At 41.9% G+C, this 21,513-nt stretch overlaps 1 protein-coding gene across 1 annotated transcript in view; it reads right to left on the bottom strand.

Moving 5' to 3' along the window:
• psme3ip1 (proteasome activator subunit 3 interacting protein 1) overlaps nucleotides 1–21,513 on the bottom strand; it is a 163,011-nt gene that overhangs the window by 20,903 nt on the left and 120,595 nt on the right. Inside the window, exon 5 of the mRNA XM_063066740.1 lies at nucleotides 16,206–16,339. Within this exon, the coding sequence (XP_062922810.1) occupies nucleotides 16,206–16,339 (134 nt within the window). The remainder of the gene's footprint in view (nucleotides 1–16,205; nucleotides 16,340–21,513) is intronic.

Genomic DNA, 21,513 nt, shown 5'->3' with positions numbered 1-21,513 from the left:
AATATTTCTCAAGGAATTGGTGCATTTTCATGAATGGAATTCTAACTGGAGTTTTAACTTCATTAATTACTTTCTTATCATTTTCCAATACTCAAGTCAATAAAACCATCAAATGCTGTTTTTTTTTAAATCGGAAGTGCCTGACTGAAGCTCTTTTACTGATATTTGGACTGTGACCCAGATACAGTCGCAATCTTTACAAAGGAAACATTTACTGTCATGTTAAACTTAGCACTGGCATTTTAATTATATGGAAGCCACAATGTTTCCTAGTACTGAGCTTAGTGAAAAATAACCTGTTTATAACTATTTTAAATTCATTCACCAATAAATGAACTTCCAGTTGGTGCCAGCAATGCTCCTGTTATTTTTCAGTACAACTTGCAGAGAAAGATCATTGTCATAATTATCATTAGATTTCCAACCATTAGAAATATGAAATTTGCTTAAGAAAAAATTGTTGCCCTTTCATGATTCATCCAATCAACCTCAAGAACTCCCTACTGCACCATTTTGCTGCAATAATCAGATCACGTAAACCTTACATTTTATATATTCTTTAAGATGGTGAGATCTTAGCAACACACACAAAATGCTGGAGGAACTCAACAGGCCAGGCAGCATCTATGGAAAAAAGTACAGTCGATGTTTTGGGCTGAGACCCTTCGGCAGGACTGGAGAAAAAAAGATGAGGAGTAGATTTAAAAGGTAGGGGACAGGAGAGAGAAACACAAAGTAATAAGTGAAACTGGGAGGGGGAGGGATGAAGTAAATAGCTGGGAAATTGATTGGTGAAAGAGATACCGGGCTGGAGGAAGGTGAGTCTGATAGATAAGAACAGAAGGCTATGGAAGAAATAAAAAGGGAGGGAGCACCAGAGGGAGATGGGCAGTTAAGGTGATAAGATGAGAGGGGGAAAAGGGAATGGAGAATGGTGAAGGTGGTGGGGGGGGAGGGGCATTACCGGATGTTTGAGAAATCGATGTTTATACCATTAGGTTGGAGGCTACCCAGATGGAATATAAGGTATTGTTCCTCCAACCTGAGCGTGGCCTCATCACGACAGGCCATGGATTGACATATCGGAATGGGAATGGGAAATGGGATTAAAGTAGGTGGCTACTGGGAGATACCGCTTTTTCTGGCAGACGGAGTGTAGCTACTCGGCAAAGCAGTGTCCCAATCTACATTGGGTCTCACCGATATACAGGAGGCCACAAGAGGAGTACCAGCCACAGTATATGACCCCAACAGACTCACAGGTGGTGTTGCCTCACCTGGAAGAACTGTTTGGGGCCCTGAATGGCAGTGAGAGAGGAGGGAGAAGATGTGCTTGGTTGTGGGTTCCCATTGGAGACGGGATCTTTCCCTCTTGGGAGATTTCCTAAGCATACCTTTCCCTGCCCCCTGGCCCCTCCCCCCACTTTCTGCTTTCCGCAGGTATCACTCCCTTCACAACTCCCTTGTCAATTCGTCCCTCCCCACTGATCTCCCTCCTGGCACTTCTCCTTGCGAGTGTAACAAGTGCTAAACCTGCCCCTGCACCTCCTCCCTCATTACCAAACACAGCCCAATGGTCCTTCCAGGTGAGGCGACAATTCACCAGTGAGTCTGTTAGGGTCATCTACTGTGTTCAGTGCTCCCGGTGTGGCCTCCTGTATATCAGTGAGGCCCAATGTAGATTGGGAGACCATTTCGCCGAGCACCTACACCCTATCCACCAGAAAATGCGGGATCTCCCAGTGGCCACCTATTTTAATTCCACTTTGCATTCCCATTCAAATATGTCAATCCATGGCCTCCTCTACAGTTGTGATGGGCCCACACTCAGGTTGGAGGAATAACAGCATATATTCCGCCTGGGTAGCCTCCAACCTGATGGCATGAAATCGATTTCTTTAACTTCTGGTAATGCCCCCTCACCTTTACCATTCCCCCTCCCCTTTTCCCTCTCTCATCTTATCTCCTTAGCTGCCCATTTCCTCCCTCTGGTGCTCTCTCCCCTTTTCTTTCTTCCATGGCCTTCTGTCCTTTTCTATCAGACTCCCCCTTCTCCAGCCCGGTATCTCTTTCACCGATCAGCTCTCTACTTCATCCCTCCTCCTCCTAGTTTTACCCATCACCTTTTGTTTCTCTCTCCCCTCCCCCATCTTTTAAATCTACTCATCTTTTTTTTCTCTAGTCCTGCCGAAGGGTCTCGGCACGAAATGTCAACTATACTTTTTCCCATTGATGCTGCCTGGCTTGCTGAGTTCCTCCAGCATTTTGCGTGTGCTGACTGGGTTTCCAGCATCTGCAGATTTTCTCTTATTTGTGTTTAAAGATATTATTTAATTTGGTCCTAAAGCATTTTTGTAACAACTCTTATTTCCTGCTTTTTGTTTTGTAGTTTACACCTAGTTTGAAGATCATTTAACGATCATAAATGTGTACTGTGGTAAACACCAAACCACCTGTATCCTTATATCCTTGTGGATATTTGGGATACTTGCAAATGGAAATGTAGCAAACAGAGATTTAGACTGATTTTTGTGTGGACAGTGGAACACAGTGTACAACTGACTAGTTTAGCAATTTAAAAAAATGAACACAGTTTTAGATACCAGCCTTCACCCCCCCTCTAGACTACCTAACCGCTTAGAAAGGTGACTGTATTTCCTACTGTATCTGGCACTTTGCATCTTCAGGGTATCACAATCTTCTCCTTTTCTCCTTCTTGAACATACAGTAAATTAAAACCTTTCAAATTCAATATCAAGTCCAAGAGGCTACAATAAGGAATTATATCCATAGACTTGCATTAGGCCTCATTATAACAGTCAGAGAGACTTCAGTGTAGGAATGTGATGGGAATAGGGAATTAAAAAGTAGCAGGCAAACAGAAGTCCTTGACTAATCCTTTTATTCTTTTTGTCAGTTTGGATGAAGGGTTCTGGATTTGAAACACTAATTATCTTTCCATGATGCTGCCTGACCTGCTGAATGTTTCTAGTCTTTTCTGTTTTACCCCTAAATGAAGTCCTTCTTTGCAGCTATCTAGGAAGGATGTAACAAACATTGTGAGCTCACCTACTCAAACTCCTTTCAATCACTAATGAAAAACTAGCTCAAGGGCACAGATGAAGTTTGGAAGCCTGCTTGCCATTCCCGCTAAACATTTTTTGTCATGAAGAAACCAATGGATTAGAGAAAAAATATTTTGCACACTGTGGTAATTAGATGCACTAGTGACATCTTGAGGTATAAAATTAGACTCTGTTTAGTATAGATAAACTAAACAGCAGCATAATATTAAAAAATGTTTCAGTTACTCCTCCTCCCTCATGAACTTTCACAGCTTAGCTCACACAAAAATGACTGTTGGTAATGGTTGTTATGATATTGAATAAGTTGCTTAGGCCAATTTAAATTCAACATGACATGTTTCTAGTGAATTAATAAGAAGGAAAACAGAATCAAACTTGCCAAACTTTCATAAAAGGCAAATTAATTTCTTCCAACCTATTACTTTTGTCCCACATTACAGTAAAACTTCCTTCATCCCCTATCTGACTACTAAGAATTGTTGATGGTTCACCATCTGGCTCACAAGGTAATGTTTGCAATGCTTTCTCCTGAGCCCCGAACTTCCTATGGTCTCTTTCCACTCACCTGAAACATTGTTCCTGCACTCCCTTCCCAACTCACCAGAAGCTCAGTTTCTGCATTCTCTTTCCAATTGGGACACAGGTTCCCACAGCCCCTTTCTATACAAACATGCCAAATTACCTCAGCTTTACTGACATAGTGGCATCCTATTGATATCTGAAGCTTCTCAATTGGAAGACTAAAAAATCACACTTCCAATTAAAGCAATGATGGATAGGCAATAAATTATCCCACAGCAGTGTTTTGAAGTATTTTCAAAATGTCACATAATACTATCAATTATGTTGCTTGATTACATACAATGACTTTGCATGTTTGTATTTACCAACTGAAAATAACATAATAAAAATTTAAATTAACAGAACATTCTATTTAGTACGATTGAAAGTTTTTAATGAGTGACTGATGAAAAAAAAACGGAAGGCTACAGAAGATTCTTTTGATGAATCATCTCAGATTAAATCCCAACATCAGAATTAAATCTTCCACAATATGAAAGGCCAACTAAAATGAAAATAAATGTGATAGCAGCACCCAGTCTAGTGCAATCTATCAATGAGTTCCACACGAGTTTAAGAAGTACATTTAAGAAAATTTAAGCAGCCTTCCCACTCTGAATCTCAAATATTCAATAACTGTAAATTAAATAGTATCCATGCATAGACAGTATAAGATTCCATTGTCCTGTACTATGTAGTCAAGTGCATTGTCAATTTCTATGTGATTTCAGAAGAATATTTCAAAGCACTGGGTATAGTACTTTGACACAACCAGAGGCTGTGAAACTGTACAATCAAATCATTCTTTCAAGGGAAAATAAATAACTGAAAGACAACTTGCTTGTCTCATTGTGGTCATTACTTCATTGACGTCTGTAAACTTTACTACAAATAGTGGAAGTTACAGTAGAAAGTGGTTATTGAGCCCATTATATTCATGCCAGCTCATTGGTGCAGAAATTCAAGTGAATTCCACTGCCTTGCATTCTTCCCCTCTGCTATCTTCATTTAAGTGTACAGTTGCATTCCTCACTTGTCTTTTTTCTAGTCACAACACATAAAATTACTCATGCAAGACTTCTGCCTGTCTTGCAGATAACCAGCAAATCTCAATTTTTTTGATCACTGTGTTACAACAGCATATGACTGAAGGAACACTTAACTAGTTTATATTTCATCATTCGGGTAGATGGAGCTCATCAGCCTGGGAAGGCATTCCATCTAAGAGGGAAAACTCTGATTTCAAACCTCCGCTGCCTTGCGGCCATACCCACTTACGGCTTTGGAAGGCTTCGGAAGTAAACCCTGAGGACAAATCCGGAGCTGAAGTCCCTAAGGCGGTCTGACGTTGCTTTCAACCTCGCTCTGGCAACTCCTGCGACGTCACTGGTGCCAAGCTGTATCGGCCCTTGCCCTTCCCTCGGACAACATCGGTGGCCTAGAGAGGGTAGACTTGCTGCTTGGGCAACAGCCGGTCTTCCATACAACCTTGCCTGGGCCTGCGCCCTGGAGAAACTGAAGCAAGACTTTCCAGGTGCAGATCCATGGTCTCGCGAGTCTAACGGATGCCATCCATTTCATCATTGGAAAGAAGTTGACTTCACCAATCACCAGGAAATCCTATTGTATTTTTCTCTCTCGCTCGGCAACTTAGTTTCTCTGATACTCTGTTGCAAAGAATGTTCAATACACAAGGCAGACTTGAGAATAAAATCATGACGTACTGCTTTTTCACCTACTGGATCTTCAGATTCAGGTTCACTTATCACATGTAAATAGATACACAGTGAAATGTCATGAATCTTGTGTGCAACAAAGTTCCACAGCACTGTCTGCATTAAATCCACTTTCTGAACAACCGTCAGTCATCTCCCATCATAACTCCTCCCCAATCCTATCTTATGTAATGTCCTGGTTAAAATTTCTACTGCTATGCCATGAGGTCTTTTTATTTTAGTAGTTTTTTCAAGTGCAGTGTGTCCTGTTAGTAAGCTTCATAGACTAGTGTTTTGGCTTCAGCTAAAGATAAGGAGCTATTTTGTCCAAATTAGGAACGTTGTGTCAGCCAGTCGGGTTTGTTTAGGTAACATGTTGTAACTTTTTGCCCAGTGGGAGGTTATGGAAGATTCGAGAGAGCTGGGTGGGATCAGATTTTGAAGGACAGTAATTTGGTTTAGGGCCTTTTGGCAGGAGCTGTGCAGCAGAGCATACGGGGAGATGCCCCAGAATGCGGCTTGAAGGCGAAGCTCTATTGTAAGGTGTTTTGTGCAGACGAATGGTCCCAAGGATGAATTGCCAATACTCCTGAGTTAACCAGTTGGTGTGAGATGGTCTTCGAGGGAAGTTTGAACAGCGGCTGGTGTCTTTCACGCAGAACATGGGGTCAGTACATGAGTCAAGTGATACACCTAGCTACTAGTGAAACGAGTTCCAACGTTTATGTGTACATTTATACTCGTTTAACTGTAATGAGCCCTTTTATCTTTCTTTACTTTTTCTGATAACTATTTGCTAAAGTTGGAAAATTGGTAAATATACTCTTGTGTTTTATGCCGGTGTATGATCTGTCATTTTCTGGTGAATAATAACTGTGTATGGGGCAGCATTTAGACAGCATTCACTACAATCAATGATCCTTAATCAGAACATCCCAACTTTCTTGCTTGGTTGAACCCCAAATCATACTGACCCTAGACGTATATTGCTTTTGAAAGGCGGCCTCTCCCCGCTGAGAGTTTGCTAACAAGCCGGGTTCGTATATGAGCCCTGTGAGAGGGCTGCACTTAAATTTACCCAATCTTCAAATTGGGATGAAAAGACCTTTCATTCCCTAATTGCAATATTAAGCTTTCTCTGGGGTACCATTTTCCTCTCAAAATGCCTGTATTAAAATATTCAGATGCCAAACTCTTAAAGTCAACATTTTAAATCTACATTTTAATGTAATTATTATATGTGGGTGAAGCATGCAATCTGGACAGTGAAACTGGGCACAGTACATTTGTTTGCTTCAATAACAGAAAGAAAAGAAAGCACTAACTTGATTAATATAACTTGTGAAAAAGACATGAATTGAAAATGTAAATAAATGAACACATTACGAAGCATACCATAATGCTTCCTACCAGGCTTACAGCCAAAATAGTTTTCTTTTGGAAGTAGTTCCAGACAAAATCATGAGAACTGCTAGGCAATTACACTGAACCAACTATTGAATGCACAACAGCAGTCAAAATTAAATTCACTATGCTCCCTTTTCAGATATAATGTTGATTTTATCTTTTGGAACAATTCTATGTCACATTGAAATTACAGACCATTGAAATTGCAGACTTCAAAGCAACTCAATTATTCCCAAACCTATCAGAATTGCACAATTTGCACACAATAAAGGAAAGCTTAAGAGACATACCTGGAATCAACGAATCAACAGAACTCTAACCTTGCTCATGAGGATGAGCTTATTAAATAATTTATTTTGACACTCAAGAGGACAAACGCAGGTCCAGTAATGGAACTTAACACAGCAGTTCCATCAGCATTCCATGAAATCATGCATGGCATGTCTGGAATTCTCTAACAATCAAGTCTCAGTAAATAATTATATCCAATAGACACTCAGTCTACATATGCTCACATGGGGCAAAATTTGATCCAAGTAATTTTTGCTTAGTAATGCTGAATAGACTGACCAGCCTGAGCTGTTTCTACAAGTTGTTTGTAATCTCCATGTGCATTGGTATCATTTTATTCCGGAAGAGCTGCTCTTCAGTTACATTTCAGCGAGTTGTCACTAATAATTACATTAATTGCTGTACAAGGGAAACATGAATGCAGAGCCAAATTGATTTGAATGAGTGCAGTAAGGCAACTATGCAAAATATAATAACACAGTAGCTATGGAAAATGACATTCTGTATCCAGGACATAATTGCCTCCAGTTAAGTAAAATATCCACCCTTATTGCTCTTCAGGGCAACAGTTTAAAGAAAAATGCTGCAACTCCAGATCCAAATATCTAAATATGTCCAGCCAAAGCAACATTCTTCAAAAGATGATAATAAGCTTAATGGATAATTTCAGCAGCTGCACTCAACTGAGAGCTTTTAGCTAAAATTATTTAAAGTTGTTCATTTAGTATTGAAAGTTAACACTGCTGCATTTTGAATAAATAACGAACAGAGCATCACTTCAATATTTCATTTTATAAAGAAAATATTTTTCTTCATCTCTCTTTGGAACTATCCACTGCCTATACCTAAACAATGGACAGAATTAGTTTCTGCTCCCCAGGCAAAGTCAATAATCATCTCTCTATTTGCTCTAAAGTTAGTTCATTTCTATAGAATTATTCACTTGAGTATTCACAAGCAATTTGCAATGATAAAACCACAGTCATGCATTTATTTAATTTTAGTGATATTAATCTCATTTGTATTACCGCATATTCCGGCATATAAGCCAACACCGCCGCCCGCCATTTTCAAGGTTAAAAAAGTGACCTTTTCATGTTACCTTTGTATAAGCCGACCCCTTTTGTAGAGGTTTTTGATTTAACCAGAAAAGATCACAAGATCTCGCATGCTGATACTCAGCTTTGCCTGATTTGGATCCTGGAAATTTTGTGAACCAGTACCTGCTAAGAAAACAGGCCTACACATTGTAGACCGTTATAAGTGAATTCTTAATAAATGAAATTTTGGATTAGGCCTCCAATGGTAAAGAATCCTCTGAAATGTAACCCCTGTGAAACCATTTAGCGCCCATCGTAATCTCGTTAAAACACAACACGGGGTGGCGGGATCAGTACATGTACTCAGTATTGAGATTGTGACCACCGTGTACAAAAGATTAAAATGAATGCGATACGATGCTGGCTTCAAGCTGACGGTTGTTGATTTTGCTAAAGGAATGAATAATTCTGCAGCTGCTAAATTTAGTGTAAACGAGAAACAGGTGAGAGAGTGGAGAAAGGCAGAGGACACGCTGAGGGAAATGCCAAAGGCGAAATGTGCAAACCACCGGAAAACATGACAGTGGCCAGAACTGGAAGAAAAAGTTTTAGAGTGGGTGAATCACCAGCGATCGTCTGGATACATTTTTACCAGAGAAATGATTCGAGTTCAAGCGTTGAAATGGGACGAAAAACACCGAGAGGTCAGTGAAAATTTCAAAGCTACGCGAAGTTGGTGCACCGGTTTATGAATAGATGTGATCTTGTGTTGAGACAAAAAACAAAGATTGCTCAGAAAATTCCTGCGGGGTGTCGTTGTTTATGTCCAAAAACGCTGCTGGATGGATGAAGCAGGTTGCTTGAAGTGGGTTGAAGAGGTGAGGCGTCGACGTCCCGAAGGTTTCGGGAAGGAAAAGTTGCTACTTGTCTGGGACATGTTCAAAGCGCACTTGTCAGATGAGACAAAAGCAGCATTGAAAGCTGAAAATACGGACATTGCAGTCATCCCCGGTGGTTTGATGTCCATACTCCAGCCACTAGATGTGAGTTTAAACAAACCATTCAAAGAATTCATAGGTCAACAGTGGAACGAATGGATGATGTCTGGAAATCAAGTCATTCACTCCTGCGGGAAATATGAGGGCCGCATCTCCAGCTACAGTTTGCAAGTGGGTATTTGTATTCTTTTGTATTTGACTGAAAAACAGCCAATAAATATGACCTGTCTTCCGTGTATTTGTTTTTCCAAAGTTGGCACCCTCTGTATAAGCTGACCCCCTAATTTTAGGACCAAAATTTAGGGCCAACTTACACACCGGAACTTACGGTATATACCGTCAATAAATTGATGTAAGAAACATTAACAATGACTAATTAGGTGGATGGAACTTACCGATGTTAAATCACTGGAACAAAATTTCTCAGCTTGCTACTCCGCTATCCACCAGGTCCTGCTTACTTGGATCTGATCTTTTAACAGCAACAGCATGAACAAAACCAACCAAACACGGTTAATGAGATGTTGTAAAGGCATAGCCCTTCAGCCACAGATAGCAAGTCCAAGCCCTACCTACCAAAATGCTTGAGCTACAGACTCAGGCTTCCCCCGCAGTCAAGACATTCAAAAACCACTCAAGACTTATTTTAAATAAAGATTAAAACTACTAAAACCACATGCAGACTCAATTAACTCAAAAGATAATCTGAAAAATGATTCTCTCCCTCACAGCCATTCCTTGCCATTAAAAAAAGAGTTGTGGAACCAGCGGGCAGCATACTTGCTGGGAAAGTTGCAAGCTGATGCTGCCGTGCTTGACACAAGAATTCCAAGATCAGAGTGCAGCCAGCAAAATACTTCTTAGGACATTCAGGACCTCTGCCTGTTTCTTTAAGTGTCCTGAGGTGCCTGACGACTTTGGAACAAAATATCACAACTTCACCTGGAATGGCTTAGATTCCTGAAGAAATGCTCAACAACTCTCCTAGCAGCTGCAGATAGTAAACAAAAATCTAAGTTTACCCTTGCAAACACAACACCTAGACAAAGGCAACGAGAAAGTTTCTGCATAGCAAGATGCCCCAGGGAACATGGGGCACACACACAAGAACATTTCTGCCAAAGGCCATGCTCTGCTGCTAGCTCAGGAGTCACCCAGCATGAAAGGGAAGGCCAAAGCTCTGATAAAGTCAATTATTGGAGAAAAAAAATCAGCATTCACTCTTACAACTCTGCCCACAATAGCTCAACTGGTGGATCAAGGTCAAAGCTGGTGTGTGGTCACTGGGGTGACCACACAGAATATAAGCCAGGAGGCAGAGTATGCTCCAATGCCCAACTGGCAAGTGGACCCACAACTACCTGGGAAACACAATGTTTTTCCCCAGTAACATTGCTTAGCACCATAGAGCAGCGGTCCCCAACCACCAGGCCGCGGACCGGTACCGGGCCGCAAAGCATGTGCCACTGGGCTGTGAGGAAACGATACGAGTCAGTTGCACCTTTCCTCATTCCCTGTCACACATTGTTGAACTTGAACATAGGGTTGCCAACTGTCCCGTATTTGCCGGGACATCCCGTATATTGGGCTAAATTGGTTTGTCCCGTATTTCCCCTGCTAAGGTAGAGCATTCCTATGAAACATTTCGTGCCGAAATGGCGTGAAGCAAAGAAGCAATTACCATTAATTTATATGGGAAAAATTTTTGAGCGTTCCCAGACCCAAAAAAAACCCTAACAAATCATACCAAATAACACATAAAACCGAAAATAAATAACACTAACATACAGTAAAACCAGGAATGATATGATAAATACACAGCCTATATAAAGTGGAAATAATGTATGTACAGTATAGTCGGGAAGATGAAGGCAAAACCGATTTGTGAGAAAAAAAATCGGCACGTACGCGCATGCGCACGTCACATGTCACATGTCAGATACACTAGTGAAGTTTAAGAGACTACTAGACAGGTACATGGAGGAATTTAAGGTGGGGGCTTATATGGGAGGCAGGGTTTGAGGGTCGGCACAACATTGTGGGCCAAAGGGCCTGTACTGTGCTGTACTATTCTATGTTCTATGTCACACATGCGCACACAGGTGCCTGCGCAAGGCTTCATGGTCATGGTAGTCTTTCCTGGGGTAAAGTGTCCCGGGATTTGACTGCTACTTCTGTCCCTTATTTAGGAGCGAGAAAGTTGGCAACCCTAACTGTAAAAGACATGTTGAGGTGAGTTTAACCCTACTTGAACACCCCCCCACCCCCATTCGGCCGATCCGCAAGAATATTGTCAATATTAAACCGGTCCGCGGTGCAAAAAAGGTTGGGGACCCCTGCCATAGAGTATCTATTTTGTATGTCCTCTTTCAATTCAAAATATGTTGAACTTATAGGTTTAAATGTATTATTATAAGCAGGATTTGTGCAGATTGTGCACATTTCAGTTTAATAGTGCAACTCAATCTTTAAACAATTAACGTCATTCAGCAACCTTGCACTGAAATTCACTTTTGATAGAAGGTTCTGATCAAATCCAGCCAGAGTCAGAGGGATAAGAGACAATGGAAGTGGTTGAGTAAGTTACGGCCTTTCTTTTTGGAGTGAAGGTGGATGAGAGGTGACTTGATAGGGGTGTACAAGATAAGAGGCATAGATCAAGTTGATAGCCAGAGATGTTTTCCCTGACTGGAAATGACTAATAGGAAGGGGCATAGTTTTAAGGTAATTGGAGGCAAATATGGGGGGACATACAGTAAGTGGTGCGTGCACGGAACACCCTGCCAGGTAGTGGTGGTGGCAAACATACGAGGGACATTTAACAAACTTTTACAGAGGCACCTGGATGAAAGAAAAATGCAGGGCTATGTAGAAAGGAAGTGCAGGATTGATCTCCAATTAGGTTAAAAGATAAGCACAACATCGTGAGCCAAGGGCTGTACTGTGCTGTAATACTCTGTGTTCAAAGTTTAAGTACATTTATTATTAAAGTATGTATACTACATATAACCTTGAGATTCGTCAAGGTCGCCACAAAACAAAGAAGCCCAATAGAACCCATTAAAAAAGACCATCAAACACCTGATGTGCAGAAAAAAATACAAATCATGCAACCAGCTGAAGTCATGGAAGTGAGACCATAGTCACAAAGTGACTCATCACTGCAGCCGATCCAGTAGTCCATTAGTTGTAGGCCACAGTCTCAGTTCAGCACAGAGACAAGTAAACCTCACAGAGCAGTGAGCTGAACACCAGCCCATCCCTTGCCTCTAACCCTGACACCCTGACCTTTTCAATCTGGCCTAGCGCTTAAACCTTGGGCTGTTTCTTGCTCTCAGACCCGGGCCTGTCACTGTGATATGCTATTGGGCCTGAGCCACATAACCTCGATACGGCCGGTACCCCACCTTTCCAATGAGGCCTGCCGCTTTGGCCAAACTTCAGGCCGTTCATTGCTCTCAGGCCTGGGTCCCATCACTTTGATTTGGTCCGGCACTTAAATTGATCAAACCTCAGTTCTTTCCTCGCTCTCCAGCCCTGTCGCCTCAACTCTACCTCGCCTCTGCTATCATATCATTCTAGGTTCTAAATAACTGGGAATGATGCTTGCATTATTCAAACCCATTCTAACTGTACTGTCATATTGTACTGGGATCCTACAGGTCAAAGTTATTCTTTATCCATGAATTATGATTTTCCAATTTTCTATCAACATTTTTCTTCAGTTTCTGGAGTAATGAGGATTATCCCCTGTCCCATATCTACATATACTGACAAAAATGGAAATTTTTAAAATGTCCTCACTTGCAATCTGGTATGAGTCACTAAACAACAGTAAGCAGCAAGAAGCGTGTTTGACATGGCTTTACCTGATCTTCCCCCCTCCACTACCTTACTTGCCTTCACCAAAAATCCATGTCAAAGATGTTCAGACCAGCTATAGCTATCCAAACTAATTCAAAGCCAAAGCTGGTTATTACCTTGATCTACAAATGCATAGCACAAGCCGAAGTCTGAAAATGTTCAGTAGAGAGGTGATTACAAAAAGTTCATTTTTTGTCCAAAAAGTATGTGTTGTTAAACACTAAAGCCTGAATACAGTAAATATTCTTGTATTAAATATATTTCTTTGCAAAATTTCAATACGATTACACTACCCATAGTGTCAATAGTAAAACATTTTCTGCTCATATTACAACCCAGTAACTGATTTTTATAGATAAAAATCAAATGAAGGGGCAGTGCTCAGATGTTATTAAATTGATATTGATTTTTTGACTGAACAATTCTACCCCACATTTAAAAGACCTTTATTCTTTAAAAAAAAGCGTCTTCAAAATAGGCACAAGAATCTTGGCAGCTAGTCAATATCTAGTTCATCAAATCAAGTTAGGAAAACAGTAATATTCTGAATTTTAAGCTCATTGCCAATCACAACCTGAACACTGGAGATGTGAGAAAGCTTGACTGAGCCTGTATTAGAGACATTCCTGGTGGATTTGGATGATGTCTCAAACTAACACTGATTTCTGGCAAAAAGAAAATTACAAATACTATATATGTTACTATAGCTCCACAAGAAATAGAAAAAAGGATTTAAATCTACAGAATTGTTCCACACTCTGCAGAAAAAGACAGACAGCCTAAAATCAAAGATATTGAAAGAGATGAGAAGCTAGAGAAAGAATATGTGGTGAAAAAATGAGTGTAATGCCCTGGTCAAGATTTTTGCTGCTACGTTGTAGGTATTTCAATTTAGCAGTTCTATAAGAACACAGTCGGTTCTGCTTTTAACCTGTTTGGGTTTGAGCTGAGATAAGAGGCTTTTGTTTTTCAACTTAGGAATGTGGTATCAGCCAATTAGAATGGTGGAATTGGAAAAAGGTTCTAGAGAACGCAGGGCAGAAAGGTCTTTCTTGGCAGGAGCTGGGAGAAGACAGAAGGGAAGATGGTGGAGGATGCTATCGCTGTTGCACAAAGTTCTGTGTGCAGATGAATGGTTTCGAGGAGGAAGAAATAATACTTGCGCGGGACAGCCAGTTTGTTCAAGATGGATTTCGAGCGACATTCGGAAGGTGGTGTGTGCTTTCACACAGACCAAGGGTCCAGCGCGTGTGTTACAGACAAGTTCAAGATTTGAGCTCCACTATGTGCATGTGACTGTTTTGGTTTCTTTTTCTTTCTTTCCTTTAATAGATTAGATTATGAGGACACTCAGTCCTCATTTATTGTCATTTAGAAATGCATGCATTAAAAAAAATGATACAATGTTCCTCCAGAATGATATCACAAGAAACACAGGACAAGCCAAGACTAAAACTGATAAAACCACATAATTATAACGTATAATTACAACAGTGCAAAGCAATACCATAATTTGATCAAGAGCAGACCATGGGCACGGTAAAAAAAAAGTCTCAAGTCCCGATAGCCCCATCATCTCACGCAGACAGTAGAAGGGAGAAACTCTCTCCCTGCCATGAACCTCCAAGGGCCGCAAACTTGCCGATGCAGCACCAATGGAAGCACCCGACCACAGCGGACTCTGAGTCCATCCGAAAACTTCGAGCTTCCGACCAGCCCTTCGACACTGAGCACCATCCTCTGCCAAGCGCTTCGACCCCGCCCCCGCCACCAAGCAACAAGCAAAGCCGAGGGCTCAGGGCCTTCCCCTCCAGAGATTTCGGATCACACAGTAGCAGCAGCAGCGAAGCAGGCATTTCAGAAGTTTCACCAGATGTTCCTCCATGCCCTCATGTCCGTCTCCATCAAATCAGGATTGTGCACGGCACCCTACTTGACAAATAACAGATATCATTCACCGGAGTGGCCACTGCGAGCTGCATCGCGCCGCCATCTTCTCCTCTTATAACATTCTTAACTATACTTCTGATTAATTGTGTGCAGTGTACGATCTGTTATTTCTTGCCGACGGGCAATTGCCGGGGGGACAGTAGATCACACAACATTCACAAAAACCGAGGTTTGGGTGGGCAAGACACCCCAACCTCATGGACTTGGCAGGACCAAGGTCATATACACCCTAGACGTATGAAGCCGGAGAAAGGTTGGTTCCTCGCTGCGGAATCCAGTGGCTGTTAGTGAGGGGCTATTGAGCCGCATTTCCAGAGATGCTCAATAAAAGGTGGTTTCATGAGCAAAAGTGGTGAATTTAAATCAAACTGGTCTTGATAAATGAACTCTCTAGAAAATAAACTATATTTCAATCTATCACAATAATTAACTGCTTTCACCATTCAAACAAGTATTTAAATATTTCTCTTTATACACACTGGTTAACAAGTGTGAACCCAGTTTTTAATGAGTGAATAAGTGATTAGCAGGATTTGTCAACAAAACTGACCATAGTCATAGTCATACTTTATTGATCCCAAGGGAAATTGGTTTTCGTTACAGTTGCACCAACCAAGAATAGAGTACCATGCGCTGGGTACTAATTGACAATTTCAGTTTGAATCCTTGCATATAAAACTAAGATTGAAAAATTACATTTTTAATCTGGTTTCTTCAAGTAATTTCTCTTGAAGCATAGAGCAGTTGAACAAGTTCAGCTATATACCAACACACTAATGAGATGTCATGCAAGATTGAAAAACAGGCTAACGTTTGATACTCACATCATGTAAAATTCTTTCAATCTTAAACTAAAATGATTGATCTAGCAGTAAACTCCCATGCAAATTGATAACCTGAACTATATAAGGCATACAGATTAGAAAGCACTAGTTTAAATGCTGGATGTCCAAATTAACTGTTTACTGAGGCTATAATTGAAGGTGCGCCTGAGATAAAGTAGTAACACAATAATTCTCACTGAAAAGGGTTCCTGAAATACAAGGTCTCATGTAGTCAAATATCCTGGCAATTGCACCATCAAAGCACCCAAAAGAACAATATTCAATCAAATAATACTCACTTGATACTGAAAATAACTCAAAGCAGTAAAAGATAGAACTTGATTAGCATAAGCAAAGATCAAGTTTCAGAACCACTGTTAATATTGCAGCATAATGAAAAATCATTATCTTTAATTGCTTGTAATATTTATTGTGCCTCACTGACTTTGTTTCCCACATGGATACATACCTTTTGCGTTTTACAGCTCCAGCTAACAGCTGTGCTTGAGAGAACTTGTGCTTATTCTCTGCTGGTTTAGCAGTCATTTTCCTTTCAGTGTCTTTTCTGGATTCAACATTTTCTGTTAGTCTTGTGCAGGCACTGTTAGTACACAGTTAAGGATTTAAAACGTATAACTGCAGATTACACGTCTGGATATTTGAGCCTTGTGCTTTCAAAGTTTCATGTTAAGAACGCATGCAAGTCAAAATATAACAGAATGTACATCATGGTCACAATGCAACAGGCAACAGACTCAGACTGACTAAATTTTATTTGTTCACAGAATACAAATGTTACTGACAACATGTTAATTTATTGTTAAGCTATAATTGCTCTCAAGCAAAGTGACCAAGTAAAAGTCAAGTGGATCTTGAGTCACAAGCCAAAGATATTTAACTGGTGGACAGTTGATTCTAAAACTACGATAAAATATGAAAGGATATATTTAACATAGACATATATAAGGTACTACATGTATCAAGATACAAGTACTCTACAAATTTTGTTGATTAGCATTTTTTGTAGTGTTTCAGGAGTGTAGTAGTGGAGGAGCACAACTAGGTAGAGATGGCAATTAATTTGCACAAGCAATATTTAATATTAGATTACTTAATTCAGAAATGTCAATGGCCAGACCTTCTAATGCTGTGTCCAACACTCAGCAGATATGGCAACATCTGTGCAGTGAGAAACAGTGTTAAATGTTTGATTAAATGACTTTACATCAAAACAAAGAAAAAGACTTGGCTTTATTTGTCACATACATCGAAACATACAGTGAAATGTGTGGTTTGAGTCAAATCAAGTCTGCGAGGATTGTGCTGCAAGTGTCACCATGCTTCCAGCGCCAGTATAGCAAGCCCACAACATATTAACCCTAACCGGGTGTCTTTGGAACGTGGGAGGAAACTGGAGCACCCTGAGGAAACCCTCAGAGTCACAGGGAGAACATATAAACTCCTAACAGGCAGCAGCAGAATTGAGCCCAGGTCACTGGCGCAGTAATATCATTATACTAACCGCTACTCTACCGTGATCCACTGCGTCTTCCTGCTCTTTTCTGGATCAATAACTAAAATCTTCAAAAGAACAGTACATTATTGGAGAGGCGATTGGCCAAGTTATGAGCTATACTGGAACATAAGGGTATAAACAAGTGAGTCACTGATGCTGAAAAGCTACGAGTTTCCTCTAGCTTGAGAATGAACAGAGAGGGTGCAGAGATGGACAAAGCTTGAAGAAGAGGAGAAGAATGACTCATTGGGAGAAAGTCCTCAGGGAACAAATTGTGATACCCTGAAATATCTTTTGTAGAGCCATGATAACAGTATGAGGTGCTACTCCATCATTTTGATGTTTCGCATATGCTTCCAGTATGAAATAATAGTTAAGATGTTGGTCATCAAAAACTATAAAATTGTTGGATTCTTCAATGTGCTTACAGAGTTGAGCCCAAATTCCACATTTCAAAGCATGTATTCCATATCATGCAAACCTCTACCTCTTGCATTCAGCTTTGTTCCTCAACAAAAATAACAGGGTTGTTATCATGGGTGACGTTAACTTCCCCAGTACTGATTGGTACCTGATTAGTTCCAATGGTTTACATGGGGCAGAGTTTGTTAAGTGTGCCCAAGATGGATTCCTGTCACAGTATGTTGACAGGCCGACCAGGGGGAATGCCATACTAGATTGAGTATTAGGTAGCGAACTGGGTCAGATCACAGACCTCTCAGTGGGTAAGCATCTGGGGGACAGTGACCACCGCTCCCTGGCCTTTAACATCATGGAAAAGGATAGAATCAGAGAGGACAGGAAATTTTTTAATTGGGGAAGGGCAAATTATGAGGCTATAAGGCTAGAACTTGCAGGTGTGAATTGGGATCATGTTTTTACAGGGAAATGTACGATGGACATGTGGTCAATGTTTAGGGATCTCTTGCAGGATGTTAGGGATAAATTTGTCGGGGTGAGGAAGATAAAGAATGGTAGGGTGAAGGAACCATGGGTGACAAGTGAGGTGGAAAATCTAGTCAGGTGGAAGAAGGCAGCATACATGAGATTTAGGAAGCAAGGATCAGATGGGTGTATTGAGGAATATAGGGAAGCAAGAAAGGAGCTTAAGAAGAGGCTGAGGAGAGTAAGAAGGGGGCATGAGAAGGCCTTGGTGAGTAGGGTAAAGGAAAGCCCCAAGGCATTCTTCAATTATGTGAAGAACAAAAGGATGACAGGAGTGAAGGTAGGACCGATTAGAGATAAAGGTGGGAAGATGTGCCTGAAGCTGTGGAAGTGAGTGAGGTCCTCAATGAATACTTCTCTTCGGTATTCACCAATGAGTGGGAACGTGATGACAATTAGGACAATATGAGTGAGGTTGATGTTCTGGAGCATGTTGATATTAAAGGAGAGGAGGTGTTGGACTTGTTAAAATACATTAGGACAGAGAAGTCCCCAGGGCCTGACGGAATATTCCCCAGGCTGCCCCACGAGATTGCTGAGCCTCTGGCTAGGATCTTTATGTCCTCGTTGTCCACGGGAATGGTACCAGAGGATTGGAGGGAGGCGAATGGTAAAAAAAGGTAGTAGGGATAGTCCGGGTAATTATAGATCAGTGAGCCTTACGTCTGTGGTGGGAAGGCTGTTGGAAAAGATTCTTAGGGATAGGATCTATGGGCATTTAGAGAATCATGGTCTGATCAGGGACAGTCAGCATGGCTTTGTGAAGGGCAGATCGTGGCTAACAAGCCTGATAGAGTTCTTTGAGGAGGTGACCAGGCATATAGATGAGGGTAGTGCAGTGGATGTGATCTACATGGATTTTAGTAAGGCATTTGACAAGGTTCCACACGGTAGGCTTATTCAGAAAGTCAGAAGGCATGGGATCCAGGGAAGTTTGGCCAGGTGGATTCAGAACTGGCTTGCCTGCAGAAAGCAGAGGGTCGTGGTGGAGGGAGTACATTCAGATTGGAGGATTGCGACTAGTGGTGTCCCACAAGGATCTGTTCTGGGACCTCTACTTTTCGTGATTTTTATTAACGACCTGGATGTGGGGGTAGAAGGGTGGGTTGGCAAGTTTGCAGACGACACAAAGGTTGGTGGTGTTGTGGATGGTGTAGAGGATTGTTGAAGATTGAAGAGAGACATTGAAAGGATGCAGAAGTAGGCTGAGAAGTGGCAGATGGAGTTCAACCCAGAGAAGTGTGAGATTGTACACTTTGGAAGGACAAACTCCAAGGCAGAGTACAAAGTAAATGGCTTGATACTTGGTAGTGTGGAGGAGCAGAGGGATCTGGGGGTTCATGTCCACAGATCCCTGAAAGTTGCCTCACAGGTAGATAGGGTAGTTAAGAAAGCTTATGGGGTGTTACTGTTAGCTTTCATAAGTCGAGGGATAGAGTTTAAGAGTCGCGGGGTAATGATGCAGCTCTATAAACCTCTGGTTAGGCCACACTTGGAGTACTGCATCCAGTTCTGGTCGTCTCACTATAGGAAGGATGTGGACGCATTGGAAAGGGTACAGAGGAGATTTACCAGGGTGCTGCCTGGTTTAGAGAGTATGGATTATGATCAGAGATTAAGAGAGCTAAGGCTTTACTCTTTTGAGAGAAGGATAAGAGGAGACATGATAGAGGTATACAAGATATTAAGAGGAATAGATAGAGTGGACAGCCAGCACCTCTTCCCCAGGTCACCACTGCTCAATACAAGAGGACATGGCTTTAAGGTAAGGGGTGGGAAGTTCAAGGGGGTTATTATGAGGAAGCAGTGTGCATGTGGCAAAATCTGCAAGAATGATCGTGGCTTGAAGATCCACCAAGCGAGGATGAAGTGTTTGGCGGGAGCAGGAGCAGCACAATGCGCAGGTGTCCAACCTGGTGAGACAAAGGAAGGGCCAGGCCCGGAGTCACCCCATAGTGCCCGGAACCTCCAAGTGTTGCAAACTAATCCCTCGAACATGAAGTCTAACAGGAGGCGGATCAAATGGCCTGCAGCTAACATGACTTCACTGTGGAAGCAGTTTGATGATGATGATAACCAAATTCTGGAGGCAACGGTGAAGGGAGGGGTTGATAGGAAGCTGCAAGCCATGACAACAATTATTGTCAGTATCGCAGCTGAACGGTTCGGAGAAGAGGAGAAGGAAGACTCCAAAACATCTTACTCGAAGAACCAAAGAGCATTGAGGATCCACAACATCAGGCAGGAGATGAAAGCGCTGAAGTCCCAATACAGGGAGGCAGGAGAAGAAGAGCACTTTGGCTTGGCCCAGCTGATGTGCATACTACGAAAGAAGATCAGGGTCCTCCGCCAGGCAGAGTGGCATCGGAGGCGGCGTCGTGAAAGGGCTCGAAAACATGCTGCCTTTATCGCCAACCCCTTCAAGTTCACCAAGGAGTTGCTGGGGGAGAAGCGCAGTGGGAAACTGACCTGTTCACAGGAAGACATAGACCAACATCTGAAGAAGATATATAATGATCCTGAAAGACAGCAGGAGTTGGGGGAGTGCGACATCCTAATAGACCCACCTGAACCGGATGTGCAGTTCAACATGTCAGAGCTGCAGCTAAAGGAAGTCAGAGAGGTTGTCCGCAAAGCAAGGGCAAGTTCGGCTCCAGGACCAAGCAACACCTCATACAAAGTGTACAAGAACTGCCCCAAACTCCTGCTGCGTCTGTGGAAGATCCCGAGAACCTTCTGGAGAAGGGGGAAAATCCCAGAACAGTGGAGAGTGGCTGAAGGTGTGTGGATCCCGAAGGAGGAAAATGCCACCCAGATAGATCAGTTTCGCATCATCTCCCTGCTGTGTGTCGAGGCGAAGATCTTCTTCAGTGCAGTTTCTAACCGGCTGTGCACCTACCTAGCAAAGAACACCTATATTGAAACATCAGTCCAGAAGGGTGGCATTTCAGGGATGCCGGGCTGTCTGGAGTACATCGGTGTGGTGACACAGCTCATCAGGGAGGCCAGAGAGAACAAGGGCAACCTGTCAGTATTGTGGCTCGACCTGGCAAATGCATATGGCTCCATTCCGCACAAGCTGGTGCAGCTCACACTGACCAAATATCACGTCCCCAGCAGAATTAGAGACCTTATCGCTGATTATTACAGCAACTTCAGGATGAGGGTCTCTTCAGGAGTAATTACATCAACCTGGCACAAGGTGGAGATCGGCATCATCACAGGGTGCACTATCTCAGTGACACTGTTCTCCCTAGCCATGAACATGCTCACTAAGTCTGCTGAACCAGAGTGCAGAGGGCCCAGAATGAATTCC

The sequence above is a fragment of the Mobula hypostoma genome, chromosome 14 (genome assembly GCF_963921235.1).
Source record: "Mobula hypostoma chromosome 14, sMobHyp1.1, whole genome shotgun sequence".
Taxonomy (NCBI): Eukaryota; Metazoa; Chordata; class Chondrichthyes; order Myliobatiformes; family Myliobatidae; genus Mobula; species Mobula hypostoma.
The sequence above is the reverse complement of the archived record's forward strand: the minus strand, read 5'-3'. Positions and strand labels throughout refer to the sequence as shown.